This window comes from Lipotes vexillifer, unplaced genomic scaffold, assembly GCF_000442215.2.
Source record: "Lipotes vexillifer unplaced genomic scaffold, Lipotes_vexillifer_v1.1 scaffold604, whole genome shotgun sequence".
NCBI lineage: Eukaryota > Metazoa > Chordata > Mammalia > Artiodactyla > Lipotidae > Lipotes > Lipotes vexillifer.
Genome location: NW_006798979.1, coordinates 1,633,270 through 1,654,190, shown reverse-complemented (window position 1 = coordinate 1,654,190; position 20,921 = coordinate 1,633,270). Strand labels below are relative to the sequence as shown.

At 36.5% G+C, this 20,921-nt stretch overlaps 1 protein-coding gene across 1 annotated transcript in view; it reads right to left on the bottom strand.

Annotated features, from left to right (window-relative positions):
• The window catches only part of NBAS (NBAS subunit of NRZ tethering complex), a 360,677-nt gene that overhangs the window by 225,525 nt on the left and 114,231 nt on the right, over window positions 1–20,921 (bottom strand). Inside the window, exons 22-23 of the mRNA XM_007471211.1 lie at window positions 9,975–10,058; window positions 3,061–3,214 (exon numbers count right to left, since the gene is read on the bottom strand). Coding sequence (XP_007471273.1) covers window positions 3,061–3,214; window positions 9,975–10,058 — 238 coding nt within the window. The remainder of the gene's footprint in view (window positions 1–3,060; window positions 3,215–9,974; window positions 10,059–20,921) is intronic.

Here is a 20,921-nt window from a genome sequence, read left to right as displayed (position 1 = left end):
GAATTACCATATGACCCAGCAATCCCACTACTGGGCATATACCCAGAGAAAACCATAATTCAGAAAGACACATGCACCCCAACGTTCACTGCAGCAATATTTACAATAGCCAGGTCATGGAAGCGACCTAAATGCCCGTCGCCAGATGAATGGATAAAGATGTGGTACATATATACAATGGAATATTACTCAGCCATAAAAAGGAATGAAATCAGGTCATTTCTAGAGACGTGGATGGATCTAGAGACTGTCATACAGAATGAAGTAAGTCAGAAAGAGAAAAACAAATGTCACATATTAACACATATATATGGAACCTAGAAAAATGGTACAGATGAACCGGTCTGCAGGGCAGAAATAGAGGCACAGCTGTAGAGAACAAATGTATGGACACCAAGTGGGGGAAAGTGGCGGGGGAGGTGGGGGTGGGATGAATTGGGAGATTGGGGTTGACATATATACACTAATATGTATAAAATAGATAAGTAATAAGAACCTGCTGTATAAAAAATAAATAAAATTCAAAAATTCAAAAAATAAAAAATATAGGCAGAGGAGCTGAATAGACATTTTTCCGAAGAAGACATACAAAGGGCAAACAGACATATGAAAAGATGTCCAATATCACTAATAATTAGGAAAATGCAAATCAAAACCACAATGAGATATCACCTCATGCTCGTTACAATGGCTACTATCAAAAAGGCAAGAAATAACAAGTGTTATATCTAGAAGTTCAGCTAAAAACCACAAAGTGCTCAGACAAAACTGATCCAAACAGAATCCCTTCTCTTGTTAGCCAGAGACAATAGTAAACTACATGTGTTTGTAAACTCCTGTAAATCAAATGATGCCATCGATCTTAAGAGATGTCTGCTACACAGTATACAACCTACATTTGCCTGTACAAACTACCAAAAATGTACCTCTTTGACTCACTTAAGAGCTTTCTTCATCAATTATTTACAGGTGAATTTCTCCTGAATCAGCGAAGTAATAAATAATGCCTTTGCTTAACGTGACCAATATGAACTGGTCATTTCCAGATGTGTGATACTGGTCTCAGACTACAGCTCTCAATGGGAGCAGAACTGTCCACCAGGAGGCGCTCCGAAAATCTGAAGAAGCATTTCCGTCTTTCCCAAGTATTAGTGGAACTTACTAATATTCAAGAGTGGAAGCCAGGGATGACAGACATTCCACAGTGCGCAAGGCAGTCCCACACAACCACCTTGTCCTAATCCCTGCCTACCTTCAAATACCCTGAAAAAAATATTTACCATGAGTTGTTCACATCCCAGACAGCAGTTTGTAGTGTTTAATTCAATACACCTCAATCTGTCTGCAATGTCAGCTATCTTGTTCAAAGTGACTTCTCACTGACTTTAGTCACTTTTTTAGTGTACTCATGACCACGCGTTTACATATTTTATTTATCCCATATACCACAGTTAAGTCATTATATTAATTTTTTGGAAATTATTTCTGTAAATACAGTATGCCCATGATTTTCACATCAGGATAATAAGGAAGTATTACAAAATATTTGCTACAGAAAAAATACAATGGGTCTGAGAATTGAGATCCACTCTTTTGGATTAATTTATCTGGCTTTCAGTCATTAAGATTTGTGTAATTGTCCATTTTTATATGGACTCTATCAGAAATACTATGCAGAGACCTGTATTTTGTCTGGCTCTGCTACTGTGTGTCCCTGAGCAAGCTGTTCACTTTCTTTTCTGTGGACCTTAGTTTGTCTATCTATGACATAGAGAATTAGACTGGATCCCCTCCAGAGATTCTTTTCCTTCTGGTATCTTAGAATTCTAAACATTTTCAAATGTCCTTAGCCATCTTCAAAAACCTGAAAAGTCAATTATAAATATTCTTGGCCATCCTCTGAAAAGTTTAATCTATAATATTCCCATCAGCTCCAGCAAATAATTTGTCAATTCTATGAATACTAAAAATAGAAATTAGATTAAGCAGAAATTCAAGAAGGCTATCAAATGCAGACACAGGGCTGTGCCAGATACACTAAGCAGAAATTTAAACAAGGGGGTTTATTCCTTCCTGCAATACAGCTGTTCATCAGACCTTCTGAAATCACCCTTCCTGACAAATGAAAAACTGACTGTAGGACAGGAAGCCCAAAGCCAAAACTGCAAGTAGAATGAAAAAGACACCCACTGGCCGGACCCTGAATGAGATTTCAGATGAGACAGGGCATGTCCAAGGTGGTATAGCCATAGACCTGAAGGAGATTTCAAACGCCATTCTGCCATTCTTTGCTCCGAACTGCCAACTTCTGTTCTCTAGGATGAAGACAACTTTTGCTTACGTTTGCAGAGAACTCAATTGGAAGAATTTTTAATGTTCTCTCTTGTATATTTTATTTTTTATCACTGACTCCAGTGTAAGAACTCACCCCCTGGAAAAACCAAAGTACAGAAAAGGTAGGTAGCAGGTCCAGAGTCACCAGGTCTATTAGCAGCAGAGTCCAAATTCCTATTTAGATCTCCTAAGCTACAGTGCAACCCTCATCTCTCTCTTCTACACCCCCGTCTGATGAAGCTGTTACACATCTCAGCAAAGGCACATGGGAACTGAGGGAAATTAGGCTTGGACTTCAGGAAAGTGTTAGAAACAGACCCTCAAACACGGTTCCTGGAAAGCAAAATAACAATCCACTGCATTCATGCAATGTAACAGGGGACTAATCAAGCATTTCTGTGTTGATACAGTCTTTCGACTTAAAATGGTATTAAGCCTATTAAGCATGTATATAAAACCTGGATCAATATGTACATATTTTGCAGCTTACATTTTAAAGAAAGGTTTTGAACAGCTTTTGTTATATGTATTTGCTCTTTAGGAATCCAAAAAAAAAAAAAAAAACCACAAAAGCTTCTGAAGCAAAGAATAAATGAATCAAACTAATAAAAAATTTTCATTTCATCCCTTGCAAACTATTAATATATACAGGATCCCTGGCACTGCCGTCAGCAGCCAAAACATGCACTGAATGCTAAGGATCTGACACAGCACTGCCGGCCTCACCTGCAGAGCATAATGCTCTATTTCCTCTGCTCTGCTCTGATACCAGTCCATAACCTTCTCTACTGTAAGCTGGGATGTCCTGTACCTCAGCAACTCAGGCTGTGCAGCGTACAAGAACTCACTTTCATCTGGGAGACTCGGCTCAATCACCATTCTGCAAAGCACAAAAAGAACAATTAATAACTGATTGAAATGCTAGGGGAAATTAAAATTTTGTGAAAGACAGAGAGGGAGACAGAGACAGAGATGTGGAGAGAGCAGTTACTGAGACTGCAGTATGTATGTACGTATGTGTGGGTGGGTGTGTTTGTGTGTGTTTTCCTATATGTATCTGCGCACTTACAAGATAAATGGGAAATTTGGGGGATGCTTAATTTAGTTTCCTATTAGTTTTCACAATTAAAAAAAATCAGAATAGACAATAAATTAAAAAAACTATGCCACAAATCAATCAGATAAGTATTAAATAAAATCAGAATCACCCAGGGTAGCTTTAAAATGCACATGGCTTGGTAACTGCCACAGGTCTACTAAGTCACAATGACCTGCGATGCCAGCCAGGCCTAGTTTAGTAAAAACTCCCCCAGGTGATTCTGATCCAAATATAAATTAAGAAGTCTTGTTTTCCACATTCATCAAAATAAGAGGAAATATGCCTTATTTTTGTTGATAATATAACTTCAGTAGGTATCAGCAACATAGTAATGCACTGAAATTTGCAAAATAAGGAACTACTCTATACTACGTGCCATCAAGAGTGAAGAAGAAATGACATCAAGAGGAAGATACCCGGGGAAAACATCACAGGGATCACAAACTATGAGGAGTTTTTACGAGGACAATCCTGGCCAATTGCCTTCAATGGTTAAGAACTAAAAAAATAAATAAATAAAAATTAACTTAATGTAAGATATTTCAGATAGAAATAGGGGAAAAGGCTGTGTTCCCTTATGGATATTCATTCGTCTAAAGTAAGTCAGTAAATGACAAGTGGTATAATTATTACTATTATAAGGTAATGGGCTTCAGAGTCAGAACTGAGGTGCAATTCCATCACTGAAAGCTGTGAAACCTTGCATAAATTAGTTAAAACTCATCTAAGATTCATTTTACTCGTATCAAAAATGGGAATAATACCATACAAGAATATTCAAAATAATATAGATAAAGTATGCAGAGAATGCTGTCTGGCCCGGAGCAGGTACTTAATTTTTACTTACAGGTATTATTTTCATTGGCATTACTAGCAGTTATAACATATGACCAGACCCAAAGCTGACAAATATTTGGGTGTTTAATCAACATGACTTAGACAACCTACTGTGCTTACAATTGGTAGTCCTTTACTTAACTAGACTCACAACCGTCATTAACATTCTGACCACAGTGATTCTTCCCCATCACTGCCACATAAAAGTCACATCCCTTCCCCTGAAATCTTCCCATTTCAGGGAAAAAATACCCATAAGCAACTTTGAGTTCCTTTGATACTTTTTTCAGTCCTTATCTATTTCCCTCTCAGCACTGTTTCACAGAATTTAACCATTTTCTCCTTCTAGAAACATGCTTGTCTTTCGTTCCAGCATGTCATACTGTCGTGCCATACTGTCCAGCTATACATGTCCCATCTTTCTGGCTGCTCCTTTTCAGTCTTCTTTGCTAGAATATCCTCCTCCAGCTGACCATTAAATATTAGCTCTTCCAAATTCTCCAGCTCTCCTGTCTTCTCACTATACTCTCTGTAGGTCCCCCCTTCAATGCTACAATATAAATTGACCACCATATTTTTACGCCTAACCCAGACTTCACCTGAAAGCTCCAAAATCGTCCTTCTATATGCTCTCGGATGTTTCTCAGGCATTTCAAATGCAACAACATCAAAACCGAATTCACGATATCGCGAGGTAATACAGTCTTTTATAAAACAGAAACATGATTACATCATCCCCATGCCTCCTTTTATAGCTTGTCATCTGCCTTAAAATATTCTAGCCTCACCTTGATTCCAATGTCACTTTTGTCCTGTATACTTCAACAATCCAGGTCTTATTTTCAGTCCTTAAAGGGGACCTCACCTTGAGCCTTTCAAATGGTCTTCCCTCTGCTTAGAACACTCCCTCCCCTCATTTGCCAAACTCACCCTCTGCTAAGCTAAATCCTATTCATCCTTCAAGTCTCAGATTTCATACCACTTCCCAGAGGGTCGGCACCCCTAACCCCTGCGTTGTTCAAGGGTCAACTGTAAATGAAAAGGCCACGAGATATCCTATAACCACCCTTGTAGATACAGAGAGTCTGGTGGTTGCCAGACATAGGAGTACAGGGTGGAAGTAATCCTCGGGGGAGGTGGGGGAGGCAATAAAATGAATGGATTAAAAAAAGAAACGTCCTGGGAAAGTTTGTATCATCTTCAAAAGCATCTTTTCTTCTGTCAAACGTTTCCTAGCTTTTCATTTTTATAGTTTTAGGAGTTCCAGTGCAGCAAGTTTTGCTTACAACTTAGCTTGCTGTGCTTGGTCTGAGAAGAAATGCCCTTATTCCTTTCATCTCCTTGTTAGAATCATAAAAAGGCACAGGCTAAGGAGAACTGGGAAGCATCAGGTGAAGGAACAGGGCTACTCTGTCAAAAGCACCATCTTAAACTGAGAGAAATGTGGGCAACGGGATCACACACCTTCCCTCCGCCATATCCACTGGCATCAACCTCCCACCTTTTCCAACTTATATCCATCCTCTATCTCTCATTACAACTGGTAATTGTGGACTTCTAGTTAAATAGGGCTGATACATACCATGCATTAAGCTCCACTTTTTCCTGAAACTCTACTGAAATGACAGGAGAAGATTTTTAAAGGGGCGAGGGGATCACATAAACACTCAAGGAGGAATGGAGTATATGGAGTAAAAAGAAACTAAACCATTATCTTCCACTGAAGCAAGTCCACAGATAATGGCCAGAACTAAAAAATTCAAGGGGTAGCTAAACAATTATGTTACTCAGAGATTGGAGTAAATATCAGAACAATCCTTTAAAAGAAGTGAAAGTAGTTACTCCTGGAGAGCAGGATATGAGGAAGGGGAACAAAGGAGTATGGGTTTTGGTTGTGTTTTTTTTTTTTTTTAAAACAAGATTTGCAGAAACTTTTAAACCTTTAATCTATTTGCAACTATATACAACTTTAATAAAAATTTTCAAAAAATAATTTTTTAAAAGCAAATAATAGCAAAAACACAGCAGGACATTCAACTGCTGTTACAATAAAAGCCATCGGAGAGAAAAAGGTAACTAAGAGTTACATATTCTATTAACTCAGATATCAAAAGTGAAAGACACAAAATGAAGGGAAACTGCCAACATTAGTGCTAACATGAAGAAAGCATCCAAATTTCACTTGCAGGAAAGCTTCCAAACTCATTCTATGAGGCCACCATCATCCTGATACAAAAACCAGACAAAGATACCATTAAAAAAGAAAATTAGGGCTTCCCTGGTGGCGCAGTGGTTGAGAGTCCGCCTGCCGATGCAGGGGACACGGGTTCGTGCCCCAGTCCGGGAAGATCCCACATGCCGCGGAGCGGCTGGGCCCGTGAGCCGTGGCCGCTGAGCCTGCGCGTCCGGAGCCTGTGCTCCGCAACGGGAGAGGCCACAACAGTAGGAGGCCCGCGTAAAGCAAAAAAAAAAAAAAGAAAAGAAAATTACAGGCCAATAACTCTGATGAACATAGATGCAAAAATCCTCAACAAAATACTAGCAATTCAAATCCAACAATACATTAAAAGGATCATACACCATGATCAAGTGGGATTTACCCCAGGGATGCAAGGATTTTTCAATATCTGCAAATCAATCAGCCTAATACATCACATCAACAAATTGAAGAATAAAAACCATATGATCATCTCAATAGATACAGAAAAGATTTCTGACAAAATTCAACAACCATTTATAATAAAAACTCTCCAGAAAGTGGGCACAGAGGGAACCTACCTCAACATAATAAAGGCCATATACAACAAACCTACAGCTAGCATCATACTCAATGGTGAAAAGCTGAAAGCATTTCCTCTAAGATCAGGAACAAGACAAGGATGACCACAATCACTACTTTTATTCAACATAGTTTTGGAAGTCCTAGCTATGACAATGAGAGGAAAAAAGAAATAAAAGGAACCCAAATTGGAAAAGAAGAAGTTAAACTGTCACTGTTTGCAGATGACGTGATACTATACATAGAGAATCCTAAAGATGCCACCAGAAAACTACTAGACCTCATCAATGAATTTGGTAAAGTTGCAGGCTACAAAATTAACGCACAGAAGTCTCTTGCATTCCTATACACTAACAATGAAAAATCAGAAAGAGAAATTAAGGAAACACTCTCATTTACCACTGCCAACAAAAAGAATAAAATACCTAGGAATAAACCTGCCTAAGGAGACAAAAGACCTGTACTCTGAAAACTATAAGACGCTAATGAAAGAAATCAAAGAAGACACAAACAGATGGAAAGATATACCATGTTCTTGGATTGGAAGAATAAATATTGTCAAAATGACTATACTACCCAAGGCAATCTACAGATTCACTGCAATTCCTATCAAATTACCAATGGCATTTTTCACAGAACTAGAACAAAAAAATCTTAAAATTTGTATGGAGAAACAAAATACTCCAAATAGTCAAAGCAATCTTGAGAAAGAAAAATGGAGCTGGAGGAATCAGGCTCCCGGACTTCAGACTATACTACAAAGCTATAGTCATCAAAATAGTATGGTACTGGCACAAAAACAGAACTAAAGATCACTGGAACAGGGTAGAAAGCCCAGAAATAAACTCGGGCACCTGAGGTCAATTAATCTACGACAGAGGAGGCAAGACTATACAATGGTGGGCAGTCTCTTCAACAAATGGCGCTGGGAAAACTGGACAGCTAAATGTAAAAAAATGAAATTAGATCATTCTTTAACACCATACACAAAAATAAGCTCAAAAGTGGATTAAAGACCTAAATGTGAGACCAGACACTATAAACTCCCAGAGGAAAACATAGGCAGAACACTCTCTGCCATAAATCGTAGCAATACAATATCTTTTCTGATCTGTCTCCCAGAGTAGTGGAAATAAAAACAAAAATAAACAAATGGGACCTAATTAAACTCAAAAGCTTTTGCACAGCAAAGGAAACCATAAACAAAATGAAAAGACAACCCACAGATTGGGAGAAAATATTTGCAAATGATGTGACCGAGAACAGATTAGTCTCCAAAATCTACAAACAGCTCATGTGGCTAAATCTCATCAAAACAAACTACCCAATCAAAAAATGGGCAGAAGACCTAAATAGACATTTTTCCAAGGAAGACATAGAGATGGCCAAGAGGCACATGAAAAGATGTTCAACATCACTAACAAGTAGAGAAATGCAAATCAAAACTACAATGATATATCACCTCACACCAGTCAAAATGGCTATCATCAAAAAATCCACAAACAGTAAATGCTGAAGAGGGTGTTGAGAGAAGGGAGCCCTCCTACACCGTTGGTGAGAATGTAAATTGGTACAGCCACTATGGAGAACAGTATGGAGGTTCCTTAAAACACTAAAAATAGAGCTAACATATGACCCTGCAATCCCATTCCTGGGCATATATCTGGAGAAAAACATGGTCCAAAAGGATACATGCACCTCAGTGTTCACTGCAGCACTGTTTACAATAGCCAAGCCATGGAAGTAACCTAAATGTCCATCGACAGAGGAATGGATAAAGAAGATGTGGTACATATATACAATGGAATATTACTCAGCCATAAAAAAAGAATGAAATAATGCCATTTGCAGCAACATTGATGGACCTAGAGACTGTCACACTGAGTGAAGTAAGTCAGACAGAGAAAGAGAAATATCATATGATATCACTTATATGTGGAATCTAAAAAGAAATGATACAAATGAACATATTTACATAACAGAAACAGACTCACAGACTTAGAGAATGAACTTATGGTTACGGGGTGGGGAGGAAGGGTGGAGGAAGGGATAGTTAAGGAGCTTGGGATTGACATGTACACACTACTATATTTAAAAAGGATAACCAACAAGGACCTACTGTATAGCACAGGGAACTCTGCTCATTGTTATGTGGCAGCCTGGCTGGGAGGGGAGTCTGGGGGAGAATGGATACATGTATATGTATATGTATGGCTGAGTTGCTTTGCTGTGCACCTGAAACTATCACAACATTGTTAATCGGCTCAACTCCAATATAAAATAAAAAGTTAAAAATATTTTTCACTTGCAATGATCATACTACTGGTTAGGGCTTTTATTTAACATTTATCAGACAGATAGTTCATACACACAGTTTTTAAAAAATCCAAAGGCATAAGATGATTCATATCAAACGTAAAAAGAGCAGGGAGTATTCACCTGACTTTGAGGAGTGTGGGATAAAGGGGTTCCAATGCTCCTCATCAGGAATTTCAGCCCCACACCTCATCTCCCACCCCCTTCTGTGGGACCTGATGCCTCCACGTTCTGAGGCTTTCCATGGCTAAGTCGTATAAAAGTGAAAATTAAAACTGAATCAAGAACAAAATTGCACACATATCATAAAAACAACTACGAAAAATATACCTGTATATGTCAAAGAGTAAAAAGGAATACCCCAAAATGAAAAGAGTTGTTCTACAAGGACCACTTGAAGAATAATTCCTTTGGAGCATTTAACATTTTTCCATTAAAAGAATTTTTAACATACCTTGAGTAAAGTCAAGCTTTTAAAAAAACTTCACTCAAACTCTCAAGCAGGGCCACCATCAAATAAATGACCATCCACCAACACCACCGGCACAGAGCCTTCTATTCATCCAACCCACAAAGAAATGAAGAGCTTTCACGCTGGTTCTTTCTTACCTGCACTCCAACTCCTCACACCAATCTTTATCTCGGTGTTTATGTTCATGCCAAGGAATGATCATCAAGGAGTCACCGTCATAACTTAAAATTAAAAAAATAAAAAAGCATAAGTATTTAAAATACACATTACCTCAATGGCTGGCAACACAAGGAACATGATGCAAAAGTATCCCTATAACCTTAAACCTACAAGATTCCTGTTTATGGTATGGTAAGTGGTACATGATACATATCATATACAGTATGTAAATTAAAAATACCAAATTGCTGATTTCTCTTTGATCATAAAATGGTTCAAAAGAAAAGAAAACTTCAAAACAAAAAAATTTGGCAAACAACTAAAGGATGGTATGGGTATGTTTTCATTCACACATTCTAAAATACTTATCAAAAGTCCATATTTTATGTTCTTAATGCTAACATAAATGGTCCCTTGCCCTCAAAAAGCTTATAATCTAACTTGCTGTGATCACAGAAATGTTCTCTAACTGTGCTATCCAGTACAGTAACCACTAAGCTACATGTACCTATATTAACCACTTGAAATGTGACACTGATACGAAGAAAGAAACCTTTAATATTATTTCATTTTAATTAGTTTTATTTAAAATTTAAATAGCCACATGTGGCTGGTGGCTCCTATATTGGACAGCCTTGACCTAGAGGACAGGTAATAGCCACAGTGAAGAAATAATTCTGCAGGTAAAAAAATATCACTAACAAATGACAGAAGGAGAGTCTAAGAGGAAAAGACAAGTCCTCATGGGATGGAATTAAGAATAAATTAAAAAGGAAGAGTCAGGTAAAGACAGTAGGGTAACACAGCAGAGGAATGTGCTACGCACCAGGAGACAAGGGAAACATAAATGCACCCACCTGTTAACCATCTACGCAGTCTTTCGCACAAGACTTTCTAAAGTGAAGCACTTCAAACATTACCTCTAAAGTACCTTTTAGTCCTAATATTCCCTAAATCCATGAAAACAATGGAAACATCCTGAATTAAGAATGAAGACAAAAATTCTAGAAACAAATTTCAATTGCTTTGTTTTTAGTTCAATAAAACATCTTATCTCATATTTGAGAATCAACAGTAGCACTTCCGAAAATTTATCATAGCCCCAGAGAAAGGACTGCACTTTGGTACATTATGAGGTTATGTTTGGCAATTTCTTATCTTACTAAGTTATCAAACATGCCTTGCACAAAAAATACTTCATAAGCGTTTAGAAATTATGTAAGTAAAGAGATTAGTCTTCACGTAAAAGGGAACAGGAGACCACCGGGCGGGGCGGGTTACAAGAAAAGAGAAGCTAAAAAGATCTGGAAATGAGCAGGGCTAATTCATCTACCAACAGCATCCCCTTTTAAGTCATTATCATTGGTGCAAAGTATCCGAATTCAAAGTTCCCCATTAGATATTCACAATAAGAAATGTATTACATCATATTTTTTAAACACAGTATTTTACCTGCTTTTTAGCTAGCATGTAATGTTCTAGCAAACTATGTACCAGAGATACATTTTTGAAGGCCTGTGAGTTCACAGGTTAAACTGCAGTCATGCAGACGATTACAGTGTTCACTATGGGTGCCACTGTCACACTACTTTATTTGTCACCAAGTAAAAACTATTTTATTTTCTTCCACATCCGTAACTCATATTTTACCACAGATCACTGAAAAGTAGAAAAGATAACATTTGGATACAATGATGATAATAATGCTCACTCTTCCAACATGAAAATAAATTGTACCAATGGACTGAGGAACAAGGAAAAAAAATAACACACCAAAGTATTCCTGCCTTTTCTAATTAAAGCAGACACGGTTCCACAAGCTACACAAAATGTCTTCCAAAAAATTAAGAAAAACGTTATCACAAGTTGAGATTTGTATCTTCTATACCAAGTACGTATTAGATACAAGGATCATTACTAAAATGATTAGTAATGGTGTGAGTCTCTCAGCAAAATAACATTTATTTGGTATTTGAAGACTAGAAAATTGTAAAACTTTGTCAAGCTTCAGTAAACAGAAATGGGTAAGAAAACATGCCTATTTTTATCAAAACACACATTAAAGACAAGATCTGCTCTGAGGCTCACTCCAAAAATTAGGCCTAATAGAGTCCCAAGTTAATGATGCATTTTTGCTGCATTTTCAAGGCACAGCACAACTAAATGTTTCAACATGTTTCTAAATGTGCTGATCACCACTGATTTAATGATAAGAATACTAGTAGTAATATAAAAGGAACGATCAGCAATAGCATAATCTTTAATATTTATTGATCTCTCACTACGGACCAGACAGGATGAAATGCTTGTAATATATAATACCTAATTTAGTCCTACCTAATGTAAGTGATATTATCTTCCTCGTATTATACTGAGAACACTGAGGCCCGGGTTAACTTGCCCCTCCTCATAAAGTCAATAAATGACAGAGCTAAGGATTCAAACACAGCTCAACAGTTAGAATCCGAAGCTTACCCTTCTGGCTAGTAGATGGCCACCAGGTTAGAGAGAGGTACCAGTTAGACTGTGCACAGCAGGTAGAGGGCAATATGAACTTTCCCAAATCTTAATTCAGACAACCCAATAAGGACCTTTTACATGCATATCGGAAGGACACATTTAAACTGAGATATAAAACCAATCTCGACACCATTAGATCACTAGTACTAGTCTCATGAAACTAAATTCTACCAAATACGGCGTCATCATCAAAACTTACATAAAAAATTAATTAATTAAAATAAAATAAACCTTTCTGCTCTTTGATTTTCTTCCAGGATGCTTCTACAAAGCAAATTATTTTCAAACAAATTTTAGGAGTTTAAAATGCTTGCTATAAAAACACCATAAGTTCTTTATCATGAATCAAATGATAGTGTTTAAGAAACAGACAGGACGTCTTCCCCAGTCAGAATATAAATTTCTTTTCCTTTCTTTTCTTTTTTTTTTTAACATCTTTATTGGAGTATAATTGCTTTACAATGGTGTGTTAGTTTCTGCCTTATAACAAAGTGAATCATCTATACATATACATATATCCCCATATCTCCTCCCTCTTGCGTCTCCCTCCACCCTCCCTATCCCACCCCTCTAGGTGGTCACAAAGCACCGAGCTGGTCTCCCTGTGCTATGTGGCTGCTTCCCCACTAGCTATCAGTTTTACATTTGGTAGTGTATACATGTACATGCCACTCTCTCACTTTGTTCCAGCTTACCCTTCCCCTTCCCCATGTCCTCAAGTCCATTCTCTAGTAGGTCTGCATCTTTATTCCCATCCTGTCCCTAGGTTCTTCATGACCATTTTTTTTTTTAGATTCCATATATATGTGTTAGCATATGGTATTTGTTTTTTCTCTTTCTGACTTACTTCACTCTGTATGACAGATTCTAGGTCCATCCACCTCACTACAAATAACTCAATTTTGTTTCTTTTTATGGCTGAGTAATATTCCATTGTATATATGTGCCACATCTTCTTTATCCATTCATCTGTCGATGGACACTTAGGTTGCTTCCATCTCCTGGCTATTGTAAATAATGCTGCAGTGAACATTGTGGTACATGACTCTTTGAATTATGGTTTTCTCAGGGTATATGCTCAGTACTGGGACTGCTGGGTCGTATGGTAGTTCTATTTTTAGTTTTTTTAAGGAACCTCCATACTATTCTCCATAGTGGCTGTTATCAATTCACATTCCCACCAACAGTGCAGGAGGGCTCCCTCTTCTCTACACCCTCTCCAGCATTTATTGTTTGTAGATTTTTTGACGATGGCCATTCTGACTGGTGTGAGGTGATATCTCACTGCCGTTTGGGCTTGCATTTCTCTAATGATTAATGATGTTGAGCATTCTTTCATGAGTTTCTTAAGGGCAGAATTTTTGCTTGTTTCGTCTATTGCCATATCCTCAAACCTAAAATAGTGCCTGACATTTAGCAGACTCTAAAATAATGTGTCAACTGAATTAACTGACAGCACAACAAAGATTTTTTTAGAGTGATCTCACAAGTATCACAAAAATTCAAAATTGGAATAGAGCAATAAAAGGACTTACAGATACATCAAGGAGGTATATTTATATGGAATCTGTAGATCTGACAGTGAGAACAAGAATACTTTCCTGATATAGATTATTATCCTGATGAAAGGGCAAGCTATACTGGTGATGGTATACAGCTACAACCTAGATTATTTAACATGTCATATTACATTTATGGGGGAAAAGTGATTTCAGAATACATATTTTCCAAAATCGGACCATTTTTTACACTTTAAAATAACTGATTAGTTCTATCATTACCATCTTTAATATGCCCATATTTTAGCTACTTATTCTTTCATAAGGTAAACAGAATGATAGAATGCTTAATAAAATTCAGAGGAAAACGTTTTCATTAATTCTGTTCCCAACAAAAATATCAGCCATGTAAATTAATCACTAAGTGGATTAGGTGAAAATGTGGTTAAAAAAACCTAGAAGACACAACTGTTCCTTCTAAAGAACCGTAGAAAGTTTGGTTAGTTGCAAAACTTACACTTTGAATCTAAAGTTCTATAAACACAAAATAACATTTACATACTCTTTATTTCATCTTTTTCTTCTCTAGTTTCCATTTTGCTAGGGAAGACTTAGAATTTAAATGCATCATCCCCACTAAAAGAACGAAGTACATGGTAAACTTAAATGATCTCTTTACAAAATAATGGCTGCTTTTGCTTAATTTTAGGATTCTTTAGAGCCCTGCTCATTGTTTTATGGCAAACAATAAGCTTTGCCAGTTCCATCTGAAGGTTACATTTATCTGTCAGCAGAAAAGGAATGACTATAACAAGTTCTATTATGTTCAACTATTCTCTCACCAATTATTTCTCACACTAAATATAAATGTTTTATTTCAAAGAAATTTTATCAGGAATAAACTTACAAAAAGTTCTTTTATTTGTGTCCTATGCCTTGGAAACAAAAGGCTGAACAGACAGTGTATTACTACTAATTGCCACCTTTCATGCACTGGTTTTAAGATGTGAAGTTATATTTATTTCTATTATTTAGCATAGAAGAAAATGTTCCGGAAAAGACAGGACAAAAAATAATAATAATTTGGGCCTACCTGTATAACTACATGTGATTACCATCACTGAATAAGTCAAACTTGATCAGGAACTCAAGGGGAAACCAATGAAAAAGCTAGTTATCACTCAGAACACCAAGTTTGAAAGAAAAAATTTAAAGACATCAGCGTTCTCCTCCAGTTCAAGGGGATTCAATTTCATTACTAAGTGACTTTAGAAAATACAGAATCAGCTAATAAGATATCCTGAAACTTACCAGAATTCTCAGATGTTAGCAATGTGTAAAAGGGAAACAAGAGTAAAAAAAAAAAAAAACCCACCACACTAAGATTTCACTTCTTCCTCCACCACTAATTTAATCTCTGGGACCCAGCTGCCTCATCTATTTAGTACATAATGTAATATTATGTGCCCAAAATGAAGATGGGACTAGAGCAATGTTTTCTTGAATTCTAATCGAGAACAATTAGAGCATACTCTTAGAAGTCTAACCTGTGTTAGAACTGTGATACCACCCTGCAGAAACACGTAATCTTGACCAAGTTATCCAATATGCCTGTGCTTCAATTTCCTCATTAGTGAAACAGGGATAAGAATCTAAATTTGGGAAGGATCAAATTAGAACATATAAAGCCTTCAGAATCGTACCTTGTATACAGTAAAAGTTCACCCATCATAAAAACCATCAATATTATTAATGCCACCAAGAAGGTTTTTCATGTGTAGTGAAATACAGGACATATGTGACTGACTGTCATTTCAAGATCTACTTTATGATAGATAGTAACACCATATTAAGAATCATATCGATGATTATATTTACAAATGCCTAACAATGGCAATAAACTCTGCTGACATCATACTGGGTACAAGGCACCGGGCCAATGCAACAAATAGTAACAAGAGAATTTGAGGAGCTGATTTATAAGGTAGTAATAAGTAACATTTTCCACAAGGCATCATCTCTCTCCCAAATGCTTACAATCAACTTTGAAAATAAATGTTTAACCATGAGCAAAGGATGATTTGATTATTTCTAAGGAAAACTAGTCGTAAAATCATTAAAGTTTAAGGGAAAGGCACAAACACCAACAGAGAACCACTGAAGAAATTTCCAGAAAAGTTAGTTATAAATAATTGAGAAAGGACGCTATTCACATAGGTTTTTAATGTCAACAAAACAAGGGGCAAAGGATGAATAGAGACATCAATGATATGAAAATTGCCCCCCTATACCACTACCACTATCACCCGCCCCTTGAACAAATGACTAATTTTGAAGAAGAGACACTGAAGGTCCTCAGAAAAATGAAGAATACCTATCCTTGCTACAAGGAAAGTCACTAGGGAAAAAAAGGCATTCTCAAACCCAGTTTCAACAGCCTATACTTAAATAAGAATAAGCTAAAATGAATAACATCTTTTAAAAATCAAACAAAACATTTATATGCTAATTTTTATGACTGGGGAAATCAAGATGGCAGAGAAGTAAGGTGCTGAGCTCACCTGCCCTACGAACTCATCAAAAACACATCTATACATCTACAGGTGGAGCAACTCTACCTGAAAACACCCTGGAGACTAGAAAAAAGTTGCTTCTATTTACAACCAAGGCTGTAAAAAAAGATTCACACAGAGGTGGGCAGGAAGGGAGAAGAGATCAGGTTGGAACCTGTGGGCAGGAAGGGAGAAGAGATCAGGTCGGAACCTGTGTCCCTAGAAGGGGACACAGAAGAGGAAGGGGATATCAGAGAGTCAGGGATCCTCCATAGGGAATGAGGGATTTGAGATACATGCTAAGACAACCCAGCCCTGTGGTCCCACACCAGGAAGACAAGTCCCCTTAACTGTATTGAAAATCACTGGGACTTACTTACTTAGAAACTGAGATATAAAATACGACCTCAAAAGCACAAAACATGGAGAGGGGATGAAAAAACGTAGATCTTTTAGAATGTGTCTGAACTTAAATGACTACCAGTTTGAAAAAAAGTAGATATAGCTATAGGTCAACATATACGAACCCCAGGGTAACTAACTACAAAACAAAAACCTACAACAGATACACAAAATCTAGAGAGAAAGGAACACAATTATAACACTAAAGGGAATAGACTAAAAGAAGAAGAGAACAGAGAAGAACTATAAAAAACAACCAGAAAACAAGTAACAAAATGGCACTAAGGGTTTATCTATCAGTAGTCACTTTAACTGTCAATGGACCAAATGCTCCAATCTAAAGATACAGAGTGAAGCAACAAGGACCTACTGTATAGGAGAGGGAACTATATTTGATATCTGGTAATAACCTATAATGGAAAAGAATCTTAAAAAGAATATACATATGTAGGTAAACAATCACTTTGCTGTACACCTGAAACTAACACAACATTGTAAATTAACTATACCTCAATTTTTTAAATGGCTTCAAAAAAAAAAAAGATATAGGATGACTGGATTAAAAAAAACAAGACATACCTATATGTTGCCTGCAAGAGACTTACTTCAGAGCTAAAGATGCACACAGACTGAAAGGGAGAGAATGGAAAAAGATATTCCATGTAAACGGAACAAAAGGAAAGCTGGTGTAGCAAACTCTTATCAGACAAAGTAGACTTTAAAATGAAGTCTATAACAAAAAGACAAAGAAGGGCACCACATAATAATAAAAGGGTCAATCGAAGAAGAGGATATAACATGTGTAAACATATATGCACCTAACATGGGAGCACCTAAATATATAGAGCAAGTATTAACAGACATAGAGGGAGAAATTAACAATAATACAGTAACAGTAGGGGAATTTAACCCACCACTTAACATCAATGGACAGATCATCCAGACAAGAAAAAGAAATAAAAGGCATCCAAAATGGAAGGGAAGAAGTAAAATTGCCACTATTTGAAGATGACATGATACTACATATAGAAAAGCCTAAAGTCTCCACCAGAAAAACTATTAGAACTAAGGAATGAATTCAGTAAAGTTGCAGGACACAAAATTAATATACAGAAATCTGTTACTCTTCCATACACTAATAATGAACTATAAGAGAAAGCAAGAAAACAATTCTGTTTAAATTTCACCAAAAAGAATAAACACCTAATAAATAAACTTAACCAAGGAAGTGAAAGATGTACACTCTGAAAACTGTAAAACACTGATGAAGGAAACTGAAGATGATAACAAGAAAGTAAAGGTATCCCATGTTTATGTACTAGAAGAATTAATACTGTTAAAATGTCCATATTATCCAAAGCAATCTACAGATTTAATGCAATTCCTATCAAAATACCCATGATGTTTTTTACAGAACTAGAACAAATAATCCTAAAATTGATATGGAACCAAAAAAGACCCTGAATAGCCAAAGCAATCTTGAGAAAAAAGAACAAAGCTGGAGGTATCTTGCTCCCTGACTTCAGACTATACTATAAAGCTACAGTAATCAAAACAGTATGGCATTGGCACAAAAACAGACACATAGATCCACAGAACATAACAGAGAGTCCAGAAATGGGCCCACACACATATGGTCAATTAATCTTCGACAAAGGAGGCAAGAATATACAATGGGAAAAAGACAGACTCTTCAATAAGTAGTGCTGGGAAAACTGGACAGCTACATGTAAAAGAATAAAATTAGAACACTGTTTCACACCATATACAAAGAAAAATGCAAAATGGATTGAAGACCCAAATGTAAGACTGGAAACCATAAAACTTAGAGTAAAACATAGGCAAGACACTCCTTAACATAAATCATTGGAATACTGTTTTGGATTTCTTTTGGAGAGGCAAGATGGGGCAGAGGATTAAAAGGTACAAACTACTACTATTTATATATAACTAGTTTATGTAATAAATAAGATATATGGATATATTGTACAGATAGGGAATTTAGCCAATATTTTATAGTAACTTTAAGTGGATTATAATCTATAAAAACACTGAATTACTATGTTGTATGCCTGAAACTAATATAATATTTTAAATCAACTATACTTTAATTTTTAAATATTTCCTTATATTGTTTAATTTCACCATCAAAGAATCATTTGAATGAAGATACGGTCTTGCTATCTCAGTGAAAATATCATTTGAATCCTCTAAAATCCATCATTGCATTAAATAAGAAAACAATATTTTGAAAAATAATAATAATTTTAATTTAATATTAATTTAATAATATTTTTTCCATTCAGCATTTGGTGTTATACATATAACAAATATGTATAAATGTATATTTTTCATTTTTATTTATGTTTCTGATGATTTTCATATTTATAATGCTGTACCTATGGAAAATATGGTCTTCAAAAATTAACCTATGCACCCATGGTCAATTAATCTACAACAAAGGAGGCAGGAATTTACAATAAAGAAAGGGCAGCCTCTTCAATAAGTGATGCTGGGGAAACTAGACAGCTATATGAGAAAGAATGAAATTAGGACATTCTCTAACACCATATACAAGAATAAATTCAAAATTAATTAAAGACCTAAATGTAAGACCGAATACTATAAAACTCCTAGAGGAAAACATAGGCAGAACACTCTTTGACATAAATCACAGCAATTTTGGATCCATCTCCTACACTAACGGAAATAAAAACAAAAATTTTTTAAATGGGACCTAATTAAACTCAAAAGCTTTTACACAGCAAAGGAAACCATAAACAAAACAAAAAGACAACCTACAGAATGGGAAAAAATATTTGCAAATGATGCCACTGACAGGGATTAATTTCCAAAATATACAAACAGCTCATATAGCTCAAAAACAAAAACAAAAAACCCAATCAAAAAATGGGCACAAGATCTAAATAGACATTTCTCCAAAGAAGACATACAGATGGCCAACAGGCACATGAAAAAATACTCAGCATCCCTAATCATTAGAGAAATGCATATCAAAACAATAATGAGGCTATCACCTCACTCCGGTCAGAATGGCCACCATCAAAAAGTCTACAAATAATAAATGCTGGAGAGGGTGTTCAGAAAAAGGAACCCTCCTACACTACTGGTGGGAATGTAAATTGGTACAGCCACTATGGAGAACAGTATTCAGGGGCCTCAAAAATCTAAAAATAGGGCTCCCCTGGTGGTGCAGTGGTTGAGAGTCCACCGGCCGATGCAGAGGACATGGGTTCGTGCCCCGGTCTGGGAAGATCCCACATGCCACGGAGCAGCTGGGCCCGTGAGCCATGGCCGCTGAGCCTGCGCGTCCAGAGCCTGTGCTCCACAACAGGAGAGTCCACCACAGTGACAGGCCTGCATACCGCAAAAAAAAAAAAAAATCTAAAAACAGCTCTACCATATGATCCAGCAATCCCACTCCTGGGCATATATCTGAAGAAAAACGTAAGTCAAAAAGATACATGCACCCCAATGTTCATTGCAGCATTATTTACAATAGCCAAGACAAGATGCAACCTAAATGTCCATCAACAGATGAATGGATAAAGATGTGGTGTGTGTGTGTATACACACACACACACACACACACACACACACACACACACACACACACAATGGAATATTACTCAGCCATAAAAAAGAATGAAATAATGTGATTTGTAGCACACATTATTTGGATGGATGGACCTAGAGATTATCATACTAAGTGCAGTAAGCCAGACAAAGACAAATGTCATATAATATCACTTACATGTGGATGATAATGATATAAACGAACTTATTTACAAAACAGAAATAGTCCCACAGACATAGAAAACAAACTTATGGTTACTAAAGGAGAAAGGTGGGGGAAGGATAAATTAGGAGTTTGGAGTTAACATATACACACTACTACATATAAAACAGATAACCAACCAGGACCTACTGT